Source organism: Seriola dumerili, unplaced genomic scaffold (assembly GCF_002260705.1).
Source record: "Seriola dumerili isolate Sdu_G_001 unplaced genomic scaffold, Sdu_1.0 BDQW01000187.1, whole genome shotgun sequence".
Classification (NCBI taxonomy): domain Eukaryota; kingdom Metazoa; phylum Chordata; class Actinopteri; order Carangiformes; family Carangidae; genus Seriola; species Seriola dumerili.
The window spans coordinates 1,905,559-1,926,040 of record NW_019174442.1 but is presented as its reverse complement, the minus strand read 5'-3'; the positions used below and the strand labels follow the sequence as shown (position 1 = coordinate 1,926,040).

The 20,482-nt window shown below is 44.1% G+C and overlaps 1 protein-coding gene across 1 annotated transcript in view; it reads left to right on the top strand.

The window, feature by feature from the left end:
• The window catches only part of meis1 (Meis homeobox 1), an 89,927-nt gene that overhangs the window by 15,310 nt on the left and 54,135 nt on the right, over positions 1 to 20,482 (top strand). Inside the window, exon 7 of the mRNA XM_022752901.1 lies at positions 741 to 852. Within this exon, the coding sequence (XP_022608622.1) occupies positions 741 to 852 (112 nt within the window). The remainder of the gene's footprint in view (positions 1 to 740; positions 853 to 20,482) is intronic.

Here is a 20,482-nt window from a genome sequence, read left to right as displayed (position 1 = left end):
CGTCAGTTCGGTTGCTCAGGCAATATTTTCGTCTTCTATTTTGTTTGAGGAAAGACTGTGGGAAAACTTCAGCTTATTTGGTTATGTCTATGTCTTGGCTCTGCTTCCCAAAATGAAATTTAAATCTACATTAGCGGGATTGGACATGCATTTTTTTGTCATTTGCGAACAAAACTGAGGATTTATACTTATGTAGCAATGCTTCAGTTAGTTACCTCTCTCTCCCTCTGTCTCTTGGTCTGCTCTGCTTAGATGACATCACTCCCTGGCGCTCGCTGCGGCCTATCTTAAGTTGTAGCTGTTTTGTATTTTCATCTGCTAGTGGTTTGAGCCAAATGGAGGCAGCCGTGGATTGCATGCCTCAGAAAGCTGGGAACTAATACAACATGTTCGCTCGCTATTCGTCTGGGCCTTTCTCTTCATCGAGCCCCAACAGTCCTCATTCCATAAGATTGTTGCAGGGGCTCTCACACACTGCGTGACTGGGTCGAGGGCGGGCAAATTATGAATTTTGTTTGTGTTTTTGTGTGTGGGCTTTCTTCCACATAATGTACAGCTTATGTAGGCAGAACAGAAGATGATAAAATATGCACGATTAAAAATATTACAAATAAAATCAACACAACTAAAGATGGAAGAAAAAAAACAAGGAGCTGACATTACATCAACTTACTGACCTCTCTCTCTCTCTCTCTCTCTCTCTCTCTCTCTCTCTCTCTCTCTCTCTCTGTGTACGACAGACGTCCTGGAACAGAGATCATGACGACACGGCGTCCACACGCTCTGGAGGAACACCGGGACCGTCCAGCGGCGGTCACACATCACACAGCGGCGACAACAGCAGCGAACAGGGTATGAGACTGAGTTTCTTTATCTGCTGTTTGCATCTTCTTCATATGTATCAGCTGGAGGAGATAAAGGGGGTCAGAGGCTCGGTGTAAATGCAGGACAAACGTCCGAGTGTATGGCGTCAGCTTGGTTGTATCACGAACATCATATATACACACGATTGGAAACTTCATTATGCAGCCAGGTGAGGTGTGGCAGGGCTTAGTCAGTCTTTGCAACAGCTCACAGTTGCTGCTAGTGTCTCTCAGAGAGGTCAGAGGTCACGGTCAACCATGTAGGATCTCTTCTGGGCCTGGTAAGGATGCTCTGTGGATTTACTTTGGTCTAGAATATGGTTTCAGTTTTTCTTGGTGCCACCCTGGCAATTGTAACTTTACATTTGAGCATATTTGTAGCTGTATATGTGTGCGCCTGTATGTACTGTATCCCAGACTGCACAGGTCATATTATATGTACTATTTGATTACACTTTGCAGAACTCTCTACCAAGTTGACGGCTCTTTTGCTTTCATGTCTTAGTTTTTCTGTCATTACCCATTATACTCGAGGATTCAGGTTTCAGGAATATTTTGATGTTGTCATATGAAAACCACCATAAAGCGGTGATGGTGATTTTCATGTTTTTGTATTGTGTGAAGGATTGCATACACATGTTAAAGGAAATTCAGGCCTATAAATACATTTCAGATTCTTCAAAGGATATTATGAAATACACAGCTAAAAAACAAGGCTGTTTTTTTTACAGTATATGGAAAGCAGCTGACAGGTCGGAGACGTTTTTCTGACACTGATGATTAGCCACTTCTCAAATTAAGAAACAATGGCTTTGTAGCCCTTGAACTTATTCTAGTCACAAATTTTCTGGATAAGAATCAGAGAATTTTAAATGTGGAAAAATCCAACATGTGCACAGACTTTGATTATAATTTACTTTTATTTTTTATTCAATGATATTCTTTTTAGCCTCAAATTTAAAGAATCTAATTTATTAGTCTACACTCCCTCTTTGACTAGACAACTTGTGTGTGTGTGTGTGTGTGTGTGTGTGTGTGTGTGTGTGTTGAAGAGAGGCAGAGAGTGAGAGAGACAGCAGTTGGAGAATGGGTTGGTGGTGGTGGGGCGGCGTTGCAAACAAACTGTAGGCAAAAAAGCAACTTCATATATTATTGAAGGCGATGTCAAGGCGAGCAGTTTGCAGGGTTGCCAGTGCCAGGAGGCAGAGCCTGGGCGGGAGCAGAGAGCGCCGCCATGCCTTCCACTCCAACGAGCAGCCATTTATATAGTCAACACACACTCTCTGTGTCTTTGTCTCTCTGTCTGTCTCTTCCTCTCTCTCTCTCTCTCTCTCTCTCTATGTCTTTCACACTCATTCTCTCTCTCTCTCGCTCACATTCTGTTTGTCTTTCTCTCTCGCTCTTCAGTAATGCTCGACAAGGAGCTGAGGGACTGAGAGGTGAGACATGAGTTGAGATAAAAATAAAAGATGGACAGACAGATGATGTGGAAGAAGAGAACATACTAAAAAATAGTGAAATCACAGTGAAACAGGGGAAGACAAATGAATATTGTGTGTGTGTGAGTGAGTGTCAATGTGTGTGTGTGTGTGTGTGTGCATGCACGCTTCTGCCTCTGATGACTAATGGTCTGGGGCAGCCAGGCAACATCTGATTGGTCGCTCTAATGAGTGTGCTCTGTGCCGAGTTTGGGCTCCTGCTTCTCTGACCTTTGCCCTCTATTGACCAAACTGACACTTCATTTTTCACATCTCTCCAATTATAGGCCCACTCCTTATGTCGACCCGCCTCCTCTCACTCACTCTTTCTGTCTCTCTCCCATCATCATCTCTCTCTCTCTCTCTCTCTCCATCTCCTCATACCTCCCTTTTCTCCCTGCGACTCTCCTCGGCTATTGTAGGGGTTTGTTTGTTGTTGACGTTCATTAGAGGGTAAAACGTGGGGTAGTGTGTGTGTATGTATGTGCACATTCTCTCCATGCGTCGGTGTGCGTCATCTTAATGAATGAAGTGCTTTGATTTGTCAAAGTGTTACAGGAGAGTTTGGGGGCCAGATATGATTTGTGCATGTAGGTATGGGGGTATCTGCAGGTCCTGAAACATGTGAGCTACGTTAGGTGACTTTCAGAGTCGTTGAATCACATAAACTCAGGGATTTAAGTCTTAATTTTTTCAGTTTCGTGTGTATCTCGTGTGTGTAATCTCAAATTAATAAAGAGCTGGTACACCAGTTTTTTATATAGAGCACTTTTGCATATGTGAACACAGCTATATTTATTATGACTTTATTGATTATCATTTCTGTATAAAGTCTTTAAACTTTCATTCACTGTTCTCTCGTGGCTGCATGAGCATACTGAGGTTATTATCACAGCGTATTAATGTCCACGGTTTTGAAATGAAAGCTTTAATAATCACATGTGGGTATAATGTTCAGCTGTCCCCATACTTTTGGCCATGTACTGTGCGTTTGTTAATTCAGGCTTTTCCACTTGCTTTAAGTTCAGATCCAGCACTAAACAGCTCTGTCAGTGTCTTCCTGCAGCCTGCAGATACCCTGATGTCGGCTGGTGCAAGTGTGTGTGTGTGTCTGTGTGTGAGATTGTTTTGTTTATGTGGTGTTTATGGTGGTACACACACACACACACATGCACAAACTGTGTGCAGAGCATCAGGACACAGTGACAACAGTAAATACCGGAGGACATCTTGGACTGGTTTCAGGTTTATATGGGTTAAGCGCTATCACTGCCACGTCATATTGGCTCTGGCAAATTGTGTGTCAGTCACTTGGTAATCCCAGTAAGCTGGTTATTTATCTGTTTGGCACTTTGCTCGCTCCCTCCCCGACAGCTTCACCCCACTGTCTTTCCTCCCTCTCTCTCTCTCTCTCTCTATCTATCTCTCTCTCTCTTGCTCTTTCATCTTCACATCCTCCCTCTCTTCTCCAGTTTTCCCTTGTCTCCCACCTACTCTCGCGTCTCTCTCTTTCATTTTGCTCTCAGTCGGTTTCTCTCTCCTTGTGTATCCCCGTGCTTTTCTCTCTCTCCTCCCCCTTTTTTCTTCCATGCCTCCCACTCGCTCTTAAACACTACCTTTGTTTATCCTTCTTCTTTCCCTTTCTCTCACCTCTCTTTGTTCCTTTCGCGCTCTTGTTCTTCCCCATCTCTCTCTCTTCCATTTTTTCATATCTTTTTCCTCTTTATGTTTTTTTTCATCTAGTCATCTTTCAGCTTCTTTCTCAATCATTCTGCTCTTCCTTTTTCTTAATCCATCTCCCACTCTTTCCTTTTACCTTCACTTTGTCTCTTCTTCTTCCCCATATCATTTCTTTACTCATCCTCCTTCTCTCTTTCTGTCTCTAACCTCTCTCCTTATTTCATTTTCTTCATGTTTCTGTTATTTCTAATCTTATTTTCCCCTACCTCTTTCTCTCCTCTACCTTTAACAGATTGCTTTCTCACTGACCTTTCCCTCTGTCTCTCTCTTACACTTTCTTCATTTTCTTCCCCTCTGCCTGTAGAACTGCACAGCTAATAGCCATCTTTCTCCTCCGTCTTCCTTTCATCCATCCTTCAATCCAGCCCCGTTACTCCTTCTCCTAAGTCTTTCAAACCGCGTTCTCACTCGTTCTACACCTCCTCTCGCACTCAGTCTTTCTCTAACCCCTCCTGGTTTGTGTCTCTGTCGCCCGCTCCATGTCTGCCCCCTTCTCCCCTCCATCCTGCCCCTCCAGCAGAGCGAAACAGCTCGGAGGAAGGATGCTGGATGGTCGAGGGCCTTTAACTAGTGAACTCCAGTCTCCTCTCTCTACCGGGCTTTATTCTGAGGCTGTTCCTGAGATAAACACATGCTCTGCTCTGCCCCCTTCTCTGAACGGATCACTGCCCACTGGTATAAAAATCCCCATCTCTACCCGGAAATGTAGCACTCGCGCTCTCAAATGCAAGAGCTGCAGGAATCATGAGGAGGTCAACGCATTACGTAAGATCAGAGGTCTCTGCATGCGCGTTGTGGAGCTCGATTGCAGGAGGAGAGGCTCTTTCCGAAGCAAAGTTATTGATAATGTGACAATGAATGATAACTCTTGGACCTTTTACTCATCTGCAGATGTTTTGCAGTGCTTTTGTGTCCCTGTGATAATGTGCACAGTTAAAAAAAAAAATTATTTCTGCATGTGTTGACAATGCTCACATGCTAAGCTATTCGTTATGTTGTTTATGCTTTGACCACAATGGCGATGGTATTTTTTAGCACTAAATTCCATTGGCAGTTGAAAAAAATGGAGGGAGGATCACATTTGCTTCACACATGTCATTAAAATCAGTCCTGGGTGTCTCCTCTCTCCCTAAAGAGCAGACAAAGAAGAAAGCCTCTTATTTTTCTCCTCCCTTTCTCTGGGAGATCTTTGTAAACATCCAGCAAGCTTCGACAAGGAGAGTCGGAGAGTGGCCCTGTAGTTAATTAGTCCCACTCTATTAGCCCAGCTGTTTGTTAGCTAGTTCCTACCAACGGGCCTCTTTGTCTAATACCCAGAAGCCCTCTGGAGAAGCCTCATTGTAACTCTTGTGCCTTGGATCATGCTTCTCTGTGAAGAGTAATGCTCGAAGGGCAGAGGAAAAGCTAACAGATCATATATGCATGCGATGGAAGGGGTGGGGGGGGTCCCTCACGGACATGAGTGGGCCTTCTCTTTTTCTCCCAGTATAAAGTACTCCTCTTTGCCTGTGTGAATTTGTAAGGACACCCCTTGGCTTCTCAGAGGGCCTGGCGTGCGAGGGAAACAGAATAACATTCAGGCAGTGAATCGGGCAGCTGCAGCGATGTGGATGCGAGTCGAGCAGAGGAGCGGAGCAGAGTGTTTGCTCTGTTTTTGAAAGCTACAGGGTTTCCCTCTCCGCTTGTCAGAAACATCCAGGGAGTGAGGCGATGACTGGCGATATTAGATATGTATCACCAATTACCCAGACCGTTTGTAAAGAGTACAGTGTGCTGTGCCAAGGCAAATAGCTCCCTGTAAGGCTATGTGTTAGTGTCTGCATACATTTCTGGTGTCTGAGTACTGGCCTGAGATTTCTGGTTGTTGGTCTGATATCCAGCTCTGAGGGGGGTTTTTTTTTCTTTGCCTGGTGTAATTGGAGGAATGCTCAGCACAATTTTTACGCTGATATTTGCCATTTGACAGACCTAAACACTGTATGTGTGTGTGTATGTATGCTTAAGTCTAACGTGTAGTTCCTCATCTACTGTGGTTAATTTCTCTTGCACATGAGGTCCTGTTATCCTGTTATCCTTGAACTAATTGTTTCAGTCTGTTCTAAGAAATTCCTGCATTAATTACTGTACCTGATAATTAGAGTGAATTTAACTTTGATGTCTGAATAAATGACTGAATGAGTAGAACCCTGTGAAATATGGAAACCACAAATGAAAAGGCAGGTGGTACTTTAAAGTGGCCGGAGAAGGAAAACCTTTGGCCGGATGGTTGCTAGTCCAAATCCCAGCTGGGATCATCTCAGTGGAGCATGTGGCACTTGGACTCCAGGATAGTCAGCTTTCCTGGTTTGATGTGTGTCTGAATATCATGTGCTGATGCAGCTTCACCCCATTCATTCTGAATCACTGTATATAACCTCCACCGGCTGTGAATCCCCATCGATCAGGCTGGAATACTCTTGATGTTGTCATCCTCTCATCTGTCCACCCATCCATCCATCCACCCATCCATCCAGAAGCCGACCTCTGTACCCTCCAACAAGGTCAGGCCACAGAGGAGCTGTTGCTTTCTGTCGTCTCATTGGCCGGTCTCCAGGGCCGGGGCGGGCAAATGGGGACATGGACAGGGGTGCCAGGCAATCAGCGGCTAGAGCCAGCTCGTCCAATCACTCGGCTTCACGTGGCCCCCTCAAAGTCACCGATTAATTGGTCCGATTGTCCAGTAGACTGGAAGAGAGAACTGTGTGTGTCTGTGTGTATCCCCTCCCTGACTTGCTTTTCTCTCCCAGTAGCTGCTGCTCCTGAAAAAATTCTGTTGCAACAATGAGTTAAAGACTCATTATTGAGAGAGTTAGAAGTAAGTGCTGTAAAGAGATAGGAATGTGTATTGGTTGCTTTGGCACAGAGGCACTGGCACAACTTTGAGAATATAAATTTGACAGATTGCACTCTTAAAAACTGCAGTGTTGTAATGTTAAATTTAACGGCGGGTGAACTGTCAGCTAGTTAGTGATCAGAAAGGAACAAGAAACTCACAAACTAAGTCAATAACACATTTTCAAAAGCGTAAATTTGTGCACATGCCAAAGATTAAATATGCACGAACTTGCAAATAAAGATATAGAACTTGAGAGAGGCGGTACGTCGTTTTGTGTGTAGGTTGTCTAGATGTTGTCTAGACGTTATCGAGGAAGATCCTCAGTCCAGTAATTGTCTTACTGGTGTCCAGCTTTCCCGGTAATCTGTTTAAATGTGAGGTCTGTGGGAAGATAAAAGGGATGTGGCTCCCTTGATTAGTCTAGCAGTCTGTATTACTGGAGGTGTGTGTGTCAGTACAGTAGCTGGCAGACACAAACACGAGTCTCTCTTTGATTCCCTCAGAGCCTGAACATGGGGAAAGAGAGAGAGAGGGAAAAGACGACAGTGAAAGAAAACGACAGAAAGAAAACAGCTAAATGAGAGCATAAGATAAGGAGGGAGAGAATCTAAGGGTGAATGCTGTGAAAGCATTTTGATGCTGACTGGAGCAGTATGTCTGTGTGTGTGTCTGTGTGTGTGTCTATGTGTGTGTGTGTTAGAAAATCTTATAGCGAGTGAGGAAAAGAGAGGCAGAACAGTTATCCCTGATGAGTGTGTTAAGTGCTGCTGAGTGTTGTTTGGGAGTCTATTGAGGCGTATTCACCGCTGCTAGCAAACAGCAATATCTTCTCTGCCAGTGCAGAGGTGAAAGAGTTGTGGCAGGGCCACCTGAAGCTCACTCTGTTTCCCCTACAGAGTTTGAGTAAAGAGTATGTAAGCATGTGTCCGTGTATTTAAAAAAACAAACAGTGTGAGAATCATCATACAGCGCCACCAGAGCATACACTTTACGTTCTGTTCATATGCTGTTTATGAAAATCAATATCTGAGAAGCATAAAAGGTAAATGCTTCTCAAAACAGCTTGAGAAAACATCCCTCAACAACTGTGTGTTGCCAGTAGCAGTGTTTATTGAGCCTCAGCTGGATTTACTGCATCTCAAACATTATTATCTGTGGTTACCTGGGAAAAGAGATGTTTGGCCTTTCGGTGTCCAATCACGACCTCCCTCTCTCAGATTCACTGAGATCTTTACAACCTCGCTTTATCGTGGCAGCAAATGCGTCAACCAACATGTAGTGACTTGCTTCGCAGGAAAATGATGGCCCTCGATGACTTTTTATTGCCTCACGGGCAATAAGCAAACTCAGAGTGGCCTGAGTTTGCCCCTCTTGAAAAAGAGGAAATTGTATCAGGTTCCCACAGCGAGGGGCCAGTTTGCTTTTAGGATTAGGGCCGGTGTCACCCGGCCGCTGGGGTCGCGTGGTAGAAAGAGTCAGGAATACAAGTAAACAAAGCAACTTCCTAGACCCTCTCCTCTCCTCTCCCTCTTTTCACATGTGAAACACTTTGTCAGTCAGGTTCACTAACCTGCTTTTTATTGGCTTGGGTGAACATCTCGTCTGTGAGAAGGTAATAGCCATAAAACTGTTTGATAAGGTGTCAGAGCCTATTTGACTGTTTGACTTTGGGATTTATATGCTGCGTGTTGCTGAGCATGTTTACATATAATCATGTGAGCCTCATATTTGTACATATTGTCTCTGTGTCTTTATTTTCTCTCATAGCCTCCGTCTCAGTCTCCTCTCTCGCCGTAAGCCCTTTGCTGTCACTACGCCCTTGTTTTTGACTTTCTCTAATGATATTCAGAAGAATGCCCTGCACATTTTGAAGGTGAATAAAATGTTTCCCCCGCGCTCTCTGTTACTTTAAATCTCCCCTGCATTCATTCAGTCTGCCTCTCTCTGTCTGTTGGTTACATGTGGGCATGTTTGCATGACCAAAGAAATGCAAAGTCTAGGCCAGACCATTACAATATGCCTTGTGTGCACAATTTACATGAAATACATATTCATTCATGACATGTGTGCACACGAAGTAGCTTCTCTCTCCCTCCTTTCCCGCCTCTCTTATGCCTTTGCTTGGTCTTTTTTGCTCGTTTAGGATGTGTTTTTCTCAAAGTTTTTTTCAAATGAAAACTATATCTCTCTTTATGTTGTACAAAACTGTATGTTTTGCCTTTTGTCGTTCTCATCTTACCCATAAACGCACTTGGGTCCCACCATGTAGTTTGGTGCTGCTCCAAGAACGAGTACAACAGCCGTTCATTTAAAAAAAAAAAAAGAGGTTCTACTTCATTTGCTCCAGCGAGGGAGTTCAAGCGGGAGGGAAATGTATCTTTAGCTTCCATGTTATAATTGTGGCACGCTAATGATGTAGACACATTCTCACTGTCTGTTTACAGGAAACGCTCTTCTTTAATTTGCGACTGGCGTGAATGCCAAATGCCTATATCTAATTACTGGTGTTTGCTGAAAGATACTATTTACACACACTTTTTGCCTTGTAGAGGTCTCTTGTGTGTCGGCATGAGGAGATGATGACAAGAAAAGTTAAATGTGTAAACCTGGTAAAGACTAGTTTTGAAATGAAAATGAAATTAGGATAAGAGGAATTATTTTTCACCAATGATTTGTTCGTTTAAACCTGAAGATATTTTCATTCAGCGCATCTACAGTCAAGATCTTGTTTGAAAAGTGTCATCCAAGGACTCCATTCAGGTTTATTTTGGTATGAAGAACCATAATTTGCGCCATTCTTGTGTAATCGTGTCCTAAAAGAAGATGCCACTTTTGTCAAATTACTGGATATCTCCTTTTGGAACAGAAGTCTGCAGCTTTGATTTGCAAATGTAAACAAGTTGAAATGTGGTAATGCACTTGTCATGCAAATGAATAGGATATAAAGTTGAAGCATACTCATTCACTTGTGAAATATTTGTGTGTGTGTGCGTGTGCGCGTGTGTGCGTGCGTGCATGCGTGCGCGCGGAGGGTCTGGTGTCCATGCCATTGTCATTGTGTAGATAGAAATAGAAATGTGATAAATTCCAAATTTGTGACTAGTTTGCGCTCTTTATTTTGTCTGTTTTCAATTCAATTCCAAATTGCCTGGAAACGCACGCACACGCACACACACACACACACACACACACACACACACACACACACACACACACACACACACACACACACACACACACACACACACACACACACAGATACACAAGCTCTCACAGACAGAAAATGCCCTGGTTCTTAATCGTGGCCAGTACAGGTTCATAGGGAATCTGACAGTGAAATCACACCGACTCATCACTGATGTGTCACAACGCATTACATCTGGCCGATAAAACAACCTCAAACTCTCTCACTTCTTTCTATCTTTCCATTTCTCTCGCTGGGGCCTGTGTCCCCCCTCCTCCTCCCCCTCCCTTGAAGAGGAGCTGAGCTCAGGACCCAGGAGGCCTCTGATCAGATAGATGTTAACTTTTCAGGGAAAACCCTGATAGCAGGCTGGAGACGATCACCACTGCTAATGGATGGTTAAGGACCAAATGAGCCTTTTTATTAGCTTTTTACTACTAACATTATGTTGGAAAAAGCTAGAATTAATGTTTATATTTTTTTTACAGTATTAACTTCAGATGGGTATGACAGAGGCGTACTGTAGTTTGGGCATTCACGTGTGTGGTGGGAGAATGAGAGGAAAGAGAGAGAGAAGGAATGGAGGAGGGAGGGGGGAGAGCAAAGAGACAGGGTATTAGCACTTTGTTCAGTAGAGAAGCATTGTTTGGCCCCTTGGCACACACAAGAACACACACAAATAAGCAACTCACACACACACACACTCACACAAACACACACACACATGCACAGAGCAGCAACGTTTATTTAAGCTTTTGATAAAGAGATTAGCCCCATCATCCTACGCTCTTAAGCTAGCCAAGGGGGTCCATGTTCAGGAAATCCTGGCTTTCCTGACACATGGGCTTATAGGGAAACCTGGCTCAAGCAACACTTATATGATATTAATACAATTCCTAATGGTCAGATTAACAAGGTTTGGTCCCAACACGGAGGGCGGTGTGGTCAGATTTGTGTTTTTCTGGGGACATATCGAAAGAAGGAGAGAAGAAGAGAGAGACAGAGCTGGACAGAAAGTTACTAAAAGAGTGAAAAGGTTGAAAACAGAATGTGGTAGAAGAGGCGGAGTAGCTGTGCCAGCTGGGCTGCTTTTTTTTTTTCTTTATTATTAGCCCTATCACAGTGGTTGGAGTCCAGCTTAAAGCTACAAACAGCGAAGTGCTAATTTTAGCCTCCAAAGAGGATAAGGATAAATAGCTTGCTGCCAGTTTGCCATATGGTCCCCTGCCGATTATATTGTGTCAGGAATATTTTCACCCCACCCCCATCCCTGCCCCAACACACAAACATACACATATACACACAAACATACACATATACACACAAACATACACATATACACACAAACACAGCCTCAGCATTTGTGATGCTGGGAGATCGCTTCATCTCAACATGTAGATGTGATTGAAGAGTTAATTTCCAAAAGTAAGCGTTCTAGAAAAAATATAATCACACAAATGTAATTATTAAACAGATTTTCACACCTGTGAAGGTATTTTTACTGTCCCTAAAAAGTCACACAATTTGTTTTTATTAGTGTAGTTTATCTCTTCCTAATAATAGAAAGATATATCACGCTGAAAGTGTAATTTTCAAACAGGAAATTGTAGTTGCAGTGATGGCGGCCTCAACCTGCAGTCTTTTTTATCCACTATAGCTTCCAGCTGCAAGGTAACGTTTGGCCTCTTCTGTAATCTCCTGCAACTTGGGTTATATTCTCATTTGAAAATATGAGCCCTGTAGTAGAATAAAAATGAGTCTCTCTCTCTCTCTCTCTCCATCAACACACATGCATATGTTCACATGTAAATGCAACACACACTCACACCGCAACTCTCCATTATTCTCTCACTCTCTCTCACTCTCTCTCCCTCAAATTGAAATAATTCAATTTATGGACACAGTTCCAGACCTCCCTGGCTAAGACCATTATGCATGGAGGCCCCCCCCCCTCCCCTTTTCTAACAAAAGAACGGGAGAATTTACCAGCCGGCTCTCCAAACGACACCCACACAAAGCCAATTTCATGCCGGGAAAACACCAGCAGAAGCGCCAGTTTTGGTCAAAACCTGCATCCCTGTGGATTTTCTTTATCACTGAATATGGGTCGATGCTACTTTAATTTCTGTTAGGGCTTATTTTATAACCCCGATATGACACATGCAACTCCTTCTGCTTCTAACATTCAAACCTGGCTGCTGCACAGGTGTTCACTCATTTAAAAGTGAAAGAGAGAACGTCAGACCTCTTGGATTGGTAAATGTATGATTTATTCGCAGACTTGATCCCTGCAGCAAATATACAACCATTTATGTTGTTGCGGTGATGTTGAACAGCTACCTGTTCAAATATGTTGTTTCACTTTAGGCAATAATGTCAGTTAAACAGCATTAAGATGTGAAAGGTTGAGGTGATGTGTTGTGAGCCCAGGTAACCTGGCGTGCAGGAAGTTGGAGGTAAACTATGTCAATGGGCCAAAGCTTGACCCAGGCCTGACCCAGGCCAAACATGCTGCCCCCTGAGGCCTCCTCCCCTTGGTCCTTTTGACATGGATACCTGCTATAGGGATTTAACTGAGAGATAAACACCTCAGCGAGCTTTTCTAAAAGTTTAGAGGGAGGGAAAGAGAAAGAGGGAAGAGAGGTCTAGATAACAAATACCTGCAGGTAAACACAAAAGCAGCAGGGTGGGCTGGAGGGCAGCATGGGCGTTTACTTTGTGTGTTTGCAGAGCAACACAAAGCATGCCACTTGCGGTACACACTTGTGAACACACACATTTGGATGTAACCCGATCATCCCTTCTCTCTCCGAGGCCGGTGAAACTCAAAGAGATGAGCAGAGACTGGGGGCTGAGATTCTCACTAGTGATAACCTTTAGAGTAAAGGCCTGAGTGGTAGTGTTACACACATACACACACACACACACACACACACTCTGCATACATACACACACTCTGCATACATACATACATATATATATATATATATATATATATTGTACACACCAGCTCCCATGGGCAGCCCCAGTTCTTTGTTCCACTGAGATTCTTTTAAGCAGCAGAGAGGTCATAGTCTTACAGGAAGTCACCCCCACAGAGGGCTGCCTTTTTCAGGAAGTGACTTGGTGGGACTGTGTGGCGAGAGCGCCGGTGTCCACAGGGGGCATATCACTCCAGTCCACATGGGCCTATGCTCCACAGGAAGTAGGACCGCTGTAAACCCACTCACTTCCTCTTCCTCTGCCCCTGTCCTGAAAGTCTTATCAGGTTTGCGTATGTGGAGGCTGATAGGACTACAAATCCCCCGCATCCCCGCAACACCACATCCTGTGCCTATCAAAGACACACTGACAAGGAGGGGGACGTGGAAAAGAAGCATTACTTTGGTGGGACAATTAACTGTGAGGTTAATTTAATACTTCGGATTGCGAAGCTGAGGAGCTCATACAACAGCAATGTGGATATCTTGAAGTAGGAGTTTATAAGAGGGCATTCCATGATTAAAATGCCACACACTCAATCTTCACAACAGCGCAACAGTGCCGTCGTCTGCTTTACTCGTGTGTTTACTCATTAAAAATCAGCTAAAACCCTAAAATGTAAATGCAACAACTCCACAACCTGACATATTTAAATGGAGTAGGTTGTTGCTCAGATAATGACTTATCCTGTTTTCCTAACCACCTCCTCAGTAACCTGATCTTGTGGGTGCAGACCATATTATACTCCCTCCTAATACTAAAACCGTCTGTTATTCCAAAAAAACTCACTGGAAGCTAATGCGCTATTATTAGCTTGTGCCACCGCAGGGTTAGCGTGCCTGCATTATCTAACTACATACTGCAGTTTGGCTGGCGCTGATAGGTTAGCATGAGTGGGAAAATCCTTGTGCATTAGAAGTGTTTATCAGAGGCTGTGCCATTCAGATAGTTACCATGTGGAAAAATGCACACACAGACCAGAGCTGTACACGCTAGCTCTGAAAAATAAGCTGGGAAACTGTAGCTTGGTTAATGGATCTACACCCTAAACATGAAGAGATGATTACAGACAGAACAGACTGATTGTTGGTACTGAGATGATACAGTTCCACTTAATTTGAGTTAATTAAACTGGTGGTTTTGACAGGCTGGTAGACGTCAAAGAAGTTAGTGCTGCAAGATATAATTTTCACTAAATGTAGTTCATTGTAAAAGATGCACAGATCACATGAAAGGATGTGTTTTCAGTAAATTGATGTTGACTAAAAATGATACTCTTCGTTCTGTAGTTTAGTAGAGATCCTGAAAGTAAAGAGAGTGTCTTCACATAATGAAAAACATATTTACAGTCAGTTTAAGTTTACTGAAAAGGATATTTTGGTGGTTTATTAAAAGGGCTTACATGTGTATATCTAGGTTTCTCTTGTTGAATATCTATATTTTTACTGTTAGTCCACAGGAAAATTAAAACAGGATGTTTTTGCTTTAGTTCAGCTGGAGGTTCCTTCTCTTTGTCCCACGTCTACACTGAAGGACTTTGGAACGCCCTTCAGCACATCAGCTGACTTTTGGAAGGGACCGCCGTGCCATTGTGCTGTTAAGTGCTCTTAGCTTTTGTTATAGTCCTTGTCCTTTCTGCCATCCCTTCCCCCCCTTCCTCTCTTCTTCCATAGTCCATTGTCCTCTCCCTCTCTCTCTCTCTCTCTCTCTCTCTCTCTGTGCATTTGTTGTGTGCCGAGTTTGACTGAGGCTCAGTGCGTCAAAGGTGTCAAAAGCCATCTGACAAGAAGCAAAGCAGTTGAGAGATTGAGAGTTAAGAGTGAGAAAGAGGCAGAAGAGGCACAATTTCAGGAATCTTGTCATAATTTCAGGAACCATTTTCTGTGTGTGTGTGTGTGTGTGTGTGTGTGTGTGTGTGTGTGTGTGTGTGTGTGTGTGTGTGTGTGTGTGAGAGAGAGGACTCCCCCTCACTGAGGCAAAGAATCTGTGGGCCCCCCTCACAAGTGCTCCCATTTGAACCGAGTCTGGCCTTCTATCTTCAGGTTAGAAAAAAAAGCAACGGCAACACAAAGGCAAGAGGGGAAAAATCAATAGTTACACAGCAAAAGTGCTCAACATGAAAGGGTGAATTCATCGCCCTACACTTTCATTTTAGCTTGTACCGTCTGTCTCTTTCTCTCTTATTCTTTCTCTCTGGACTGATCTGGAAGTGGGAATAAAAGGCAGTCGCCATGTGTGTGTGAGTGTGTGAGTGTGTTTGTGTGCGTGGAGGCATACTGCAGTTTAATGTCGTGTCGGTGCCCTGCGCTTGAGGCAGTTTCCAGCGTGTCAGGCAGCCTGTGGTGATGACCCTTTACGGGGAAAATGGCACAGAGAGAGCAGTCACATTTACACTGACATTTTTGCCATCACCTATGGCTATGTCAACAGGCCTGATCCCCCCCTCCCCTCCCCTCCCCTCCCCTCACAGCCAACAGTGGATGGGCCTCAGCAATAACACACAGAAGCACAGAAACATTTTCAGATAGAAAATGAGCATTAACACAGGTCTAATATTCAATATTTTACGAAAGGTTAATCATTCGCTCCACAAATTGTCATAAAACTGTGTGTGATGTCATCAGGCCGCTTGTTGCTTGTCCAAACCTAAAAATAAATTCATTTTAAAACCATATCAAACATAGGAAAAGCAGACTGACACTGACAAACTGATTAATTGATTACAAAACTAAAATTGGCAAACTAATATATCCGTCTAACTCTTGTACACACGTGTTAACATGAAACGGTATGCACAGATGTCCACTTACATTCACTATGACTAACTAACAATGCACTCAAACCACTCGAAAGCCACATAGACCTTAGGATCTGACAAGCACTTTTAATTAACTCACAAATATGATAACTGGCCTGTGCGCTTTTTTTTTTTTTTTTTTTTTTTTTTTTTTTTGTTAGTTAAACACATTCTCTGTGTGTCTGGCTTCCTGATCTCCTCCTCGTCTGATCGCCACAAATGAAATAATTGCTCCAAACTTGGCTCGGATTCTCACAACAAGAAGTCTCCAGTGTGCTTTAATTACAAATAACCCTTGTAAATGACTCACCAGTTACTGTCATTATTGAATCTGTCAGCGCTGATCCACAAAACTGTCATCATTCAAAGTAACCGGCTTTGTTATTGCAAAGCACTCGTTATTTACTGTAATTACTTCAATGGAATTGTCTTTGATTACAGGAAGCAATTACTTAGCTCTCCCCTGATTGTTTACCTGGCAACCCGTATTCTTTTTCCTTTTGTAGTAATGACAACTTTCTGCGGATACCTAATATATTTATTCATTAAGTTTTTACCAGTGTGTGTGCTCTACCAAGATTAATCTACGCTCCACAGTGATGTGATCCAAATGCATTGGCAGAAGTTTTGAGCAAAGATCTGAAAATAGTGGTGTGTCTCTCTGGCACAGGCAGGAAGGGAAGTCTAGACTAGCCATATTGTTTTGTCGACAGCGCATGTCATTATCCGGCAGAACAGTTGAGGGGATTTCTCTGTGTCTCTCCTCCTCCTCGGGAATAAAAGGGAGGCGAAACAGCATTGGTCACAGAGAGTGTTTTGTATTGAAGTAAGTGTGTGTGTGTGTTGCTTTAGAATACTTTGCTAGTCATTATTGGAAAGCTGCCTTATGGAAGATCGGAGGAATGGGTGCATGTGAGCGTGTTCGAGTGTGTTTTCGGTGCAGTAAAGGGAGAGGTGCTTTTGAAAATGTGCCCCTACTTGGGAATTGCATTGCAAGGAATTCCTGCATGTTCAGAATATTTGGAGATGGGAGGGGCCTCCAGAGCCATGCAAAGGGAACCCCCCACTGCCTGCAACCCCCCTGTACACCCCCCTCCCCGAGTCTAGAGCTTATGAATGGCCTGAATACAATAAACGCCACTTTTTTTTTTTCTTTTCTCCCTCCCTCTTGCAAGCCCTTCTTTACCCCTCTCAGGATTTCTGGGAATGTAATGCATGTGTATGTGTGTGTGAGAGTTTGTGTGCGCGTTTGTGTGTGAGTGCAAGAGAGAAAAGTAGTGAGAAGGAGAGCACTTTAGTGAGTATACCTCAGCACGTGTGTGTGTGTGTTTTGTGTATGGTGTTCAGAGTGTGTCTATGTGCATGAATTTCTCGCCTGCCAATATGAGATGTGTGTATCCCATGTGGAACAGGATAGCAGGCCCCTGAGGCCTGCGTCTTGCCTGGGCAGCCAACCCAGGGTCATGTGAGCTTTCTGGGGTGTGAAACTCTAGGAGTGGCCCATGAGGGATCAGCTCCAGGTCACTCACACTCACAGTGAAACACACTCTCCCTCTTTTGCTCTCTCTCTCTCTCTCTCTCTTTCTCTCTCTCTCTCTCTCTCACAACAAATAGCCCTTAGACTAAATGCACTATCGTAAACTCAAAAGACCTGTCCCCACCTCTTCTCCCTCTCAGTCCATCCACGGCCTATAAAACCTCGCAAAAACATCTCGCAGTAACCTCCAAAAACGTTTAGCCATATGTGAATGATTCCTCACACTCACACAGGATCCCACTCATGACATCTGGCACAAAGCTAATATTCATAACCTCTATTCCTCAACTCAGCAGTGCTTCTAAGAGGAAAAAGAAATTATTAGAAAGCTAAATGTCATAACTCTCTTGCGTTGCACTAGAAGCAACGTGTCTGACAAGATAACTGTTTGCAGATGACTGACTGGTGAATCCGTGGCTGTTAATTTGCCAGGCAGCTGATAAATGGCTGACACCTTCGAATGGCATTTGTGCCCTCGCAGAGGGGGCAGGTAGTACCAATCTCTGCCTAACGCTGAGATATGGTTCATAATCAGATCATAAGAGATTAGCCCAGATACTGCTTGATAATGTCAGGGTATGCCTTGAGACAGAGAGATGTAGAGAAGTGATAAAGACATAGGAGAGAGAGAAGAAGCGTCATTAGTACTCACAAGTTGAAGAGGTAGACTAAAAACGTCAAGACTGAGGATATTGATGTTCACCCAGATTACCTTAAATTTTTACCGTATTTATTTAGTGAAATATCATTTGCCACTTTCTGTTTGTTTTACAAAGAAAGAAAGCGTCAAACCTACAGTGAAGAAAGGTAACAATGCCTCACTGTTACATCCCCAACACTGTGCAAATATCCTCCATCCCAACCCCTTACTCCACAGAGAGAAAGAGGAGAGAGGAAAGTAATGAAGTAGGAAGGAGGGGGAGGCAAGAATGAAACATGAAGTGGAGGAAAGGCTTAAATAAAAGCCATCGAAGCTGAATGAGCATAGTAAGTAAGTGTCTGTTTAGCTAATGCTAACGAAGCTCATGGAAATGCATGAAGAAAGCTAACCTAGTTTTTACGTCATTATCTATTTGCTCACAGTGTGTTTGTGTGTGTGTGTGTGTGTGTGTGTTTTTGGGTGCAAGTGTGTATTTGTGTATACAGCGTGCGAGGGGACTGATAAAATATTCCTTCCCTTGGTTGGCCCCGGGGCATTTCAACTGCCCCTGGCTCCTTCCAGTCACTGGCCTGCTCCCTAATTGAAACATGCACACACATACACACACACAGACACGCACACACACGGACACTCACGCACACACGACATTCGGGGCTTCTGTGGCTGGAAACACACATGCATAAAGATAGACAGAGATGGACACACACATACAGACCGATGCACATCCATGCATGCATGCATTCTTCACACATGAACATGCACCCCTACCGTCCTGCATTGATTCCCCCCCCACCCCCACCCCCCCACCTCCACCCCACCCCCCCCCCAGCCCCTCCTCTAACTAGTTGCGAAGACGTTGTCATGGCCGATCAGTGGGCCAGGCCCAGAGTTGTGCCTCTGGCTTTTCCTCGTGGGGTGACTGGAGCTTGCTAGCCTAGCTGCCCCACGCTGTATGTATGCAGCCCTGGGTTACAGCCTGCTGATGCTCTTAATGAGCCTGGTAGCCTGTGTATGGAGAGAGACTGACTGATTCATTGGCTGACTGGCTTCCTAGCTGCCCGGGTGGCTTTCTGACTGTCTGAGTGAGTGGCTGATTGGCTGACTGACAAGGTTGCTATATGACTGACTTGCTTACTGGCTGGCTCCATAGCCTACTGCTTGAGTGGGTAACTGGGCAACTGCCTGACTGACCAACCAGAAGGCTGACTGGCTGAACGATGAACTGAAGGTGACGCCACTGAGGTCATGTTGACATCAACGCAGATAAATTTCAAATCGCTGCTTACGTGTCAGAAGTTTTCTGCCCGTTCAAGCAGACTAACAATCCACACTGAAACCACAGAGGAGTGATAAATCTTTAACTCTGGACTATTGACTATTACCCTGATGCATGGGCCATGAGCTTTAAGGGCAACACTCACGTGTCAAAAAGCCTGCGCCCACTGTTTTTATGTTGACCCAGGATCAGGATACGACTGTCATATCTCCCAACATTGGCGTGTGACAGCATAATTATCATATTGTACTCAGCTACTTGACCAGCGTCAAATGATGAACCTCTACATGAGCCTCCGATGTTTGCCCTTTCAGTCACCAGTAGTGTCTCATTTTTCTAAGAGAAGCCGGCACCATCATTTTAAATTTGCTCTAATCGCACAGATATGCTACACGTGGCATTATTTTCATGTGTATCCATCTTGGAAGAGCTTTTCTGAAAAGTTCTGTTGGTGTTAGAAAATGTCGGCTCCAAAGGCCAAAATAGAAAAAAAATGATTTGCATTACAGTGGATACGACCTGACTGACTTTCCTGTGTCTGATATTTTTATTTTTTTTCAACTGATTAACTCCAGTGTGCCACACAGCATCGCTTCCCTCGCCTATCCATTATTTTCTCCCCCTTCATTGCCTCCTTCAGTGGCATGAGTGTGCTTCCACTTCTTCAGTCTCACTGAATGTTCCTCATCCCTCCCTCGCCCTCTCTTCTTCCCCTCTTTCACCCCCTCTCATTCGTTTTCTTTCCGTGTTTTTCTCTCTCTCTCTCTCTCTCTCTCTCTCACATGCTGAGGTAACCCTGTTGACATTTCCCCAACATGGCTGCCAGACACAACTTCAGCACCTTTCCTGCCTCACCCTCGCTGCTCACCCCCACAGTCTTTCTCCTTTCTCCCCTCCCACTCTTCCCTCGCTTGCTGGGGTTAAAGAAAAGCAGAAATTAGCCCCAGACCTCGCAGAGGTGATTGGTATCAAATTGCAGTGAAAATTGAAATGCCAATAAAATTGACGGCCCTTCCCCAGCCTTCCTCCTTCCTTTTCCCCTTCTAGGTAAAGTAAGTGTCGATAGGTCAGACTTACTTAGAAGACCCC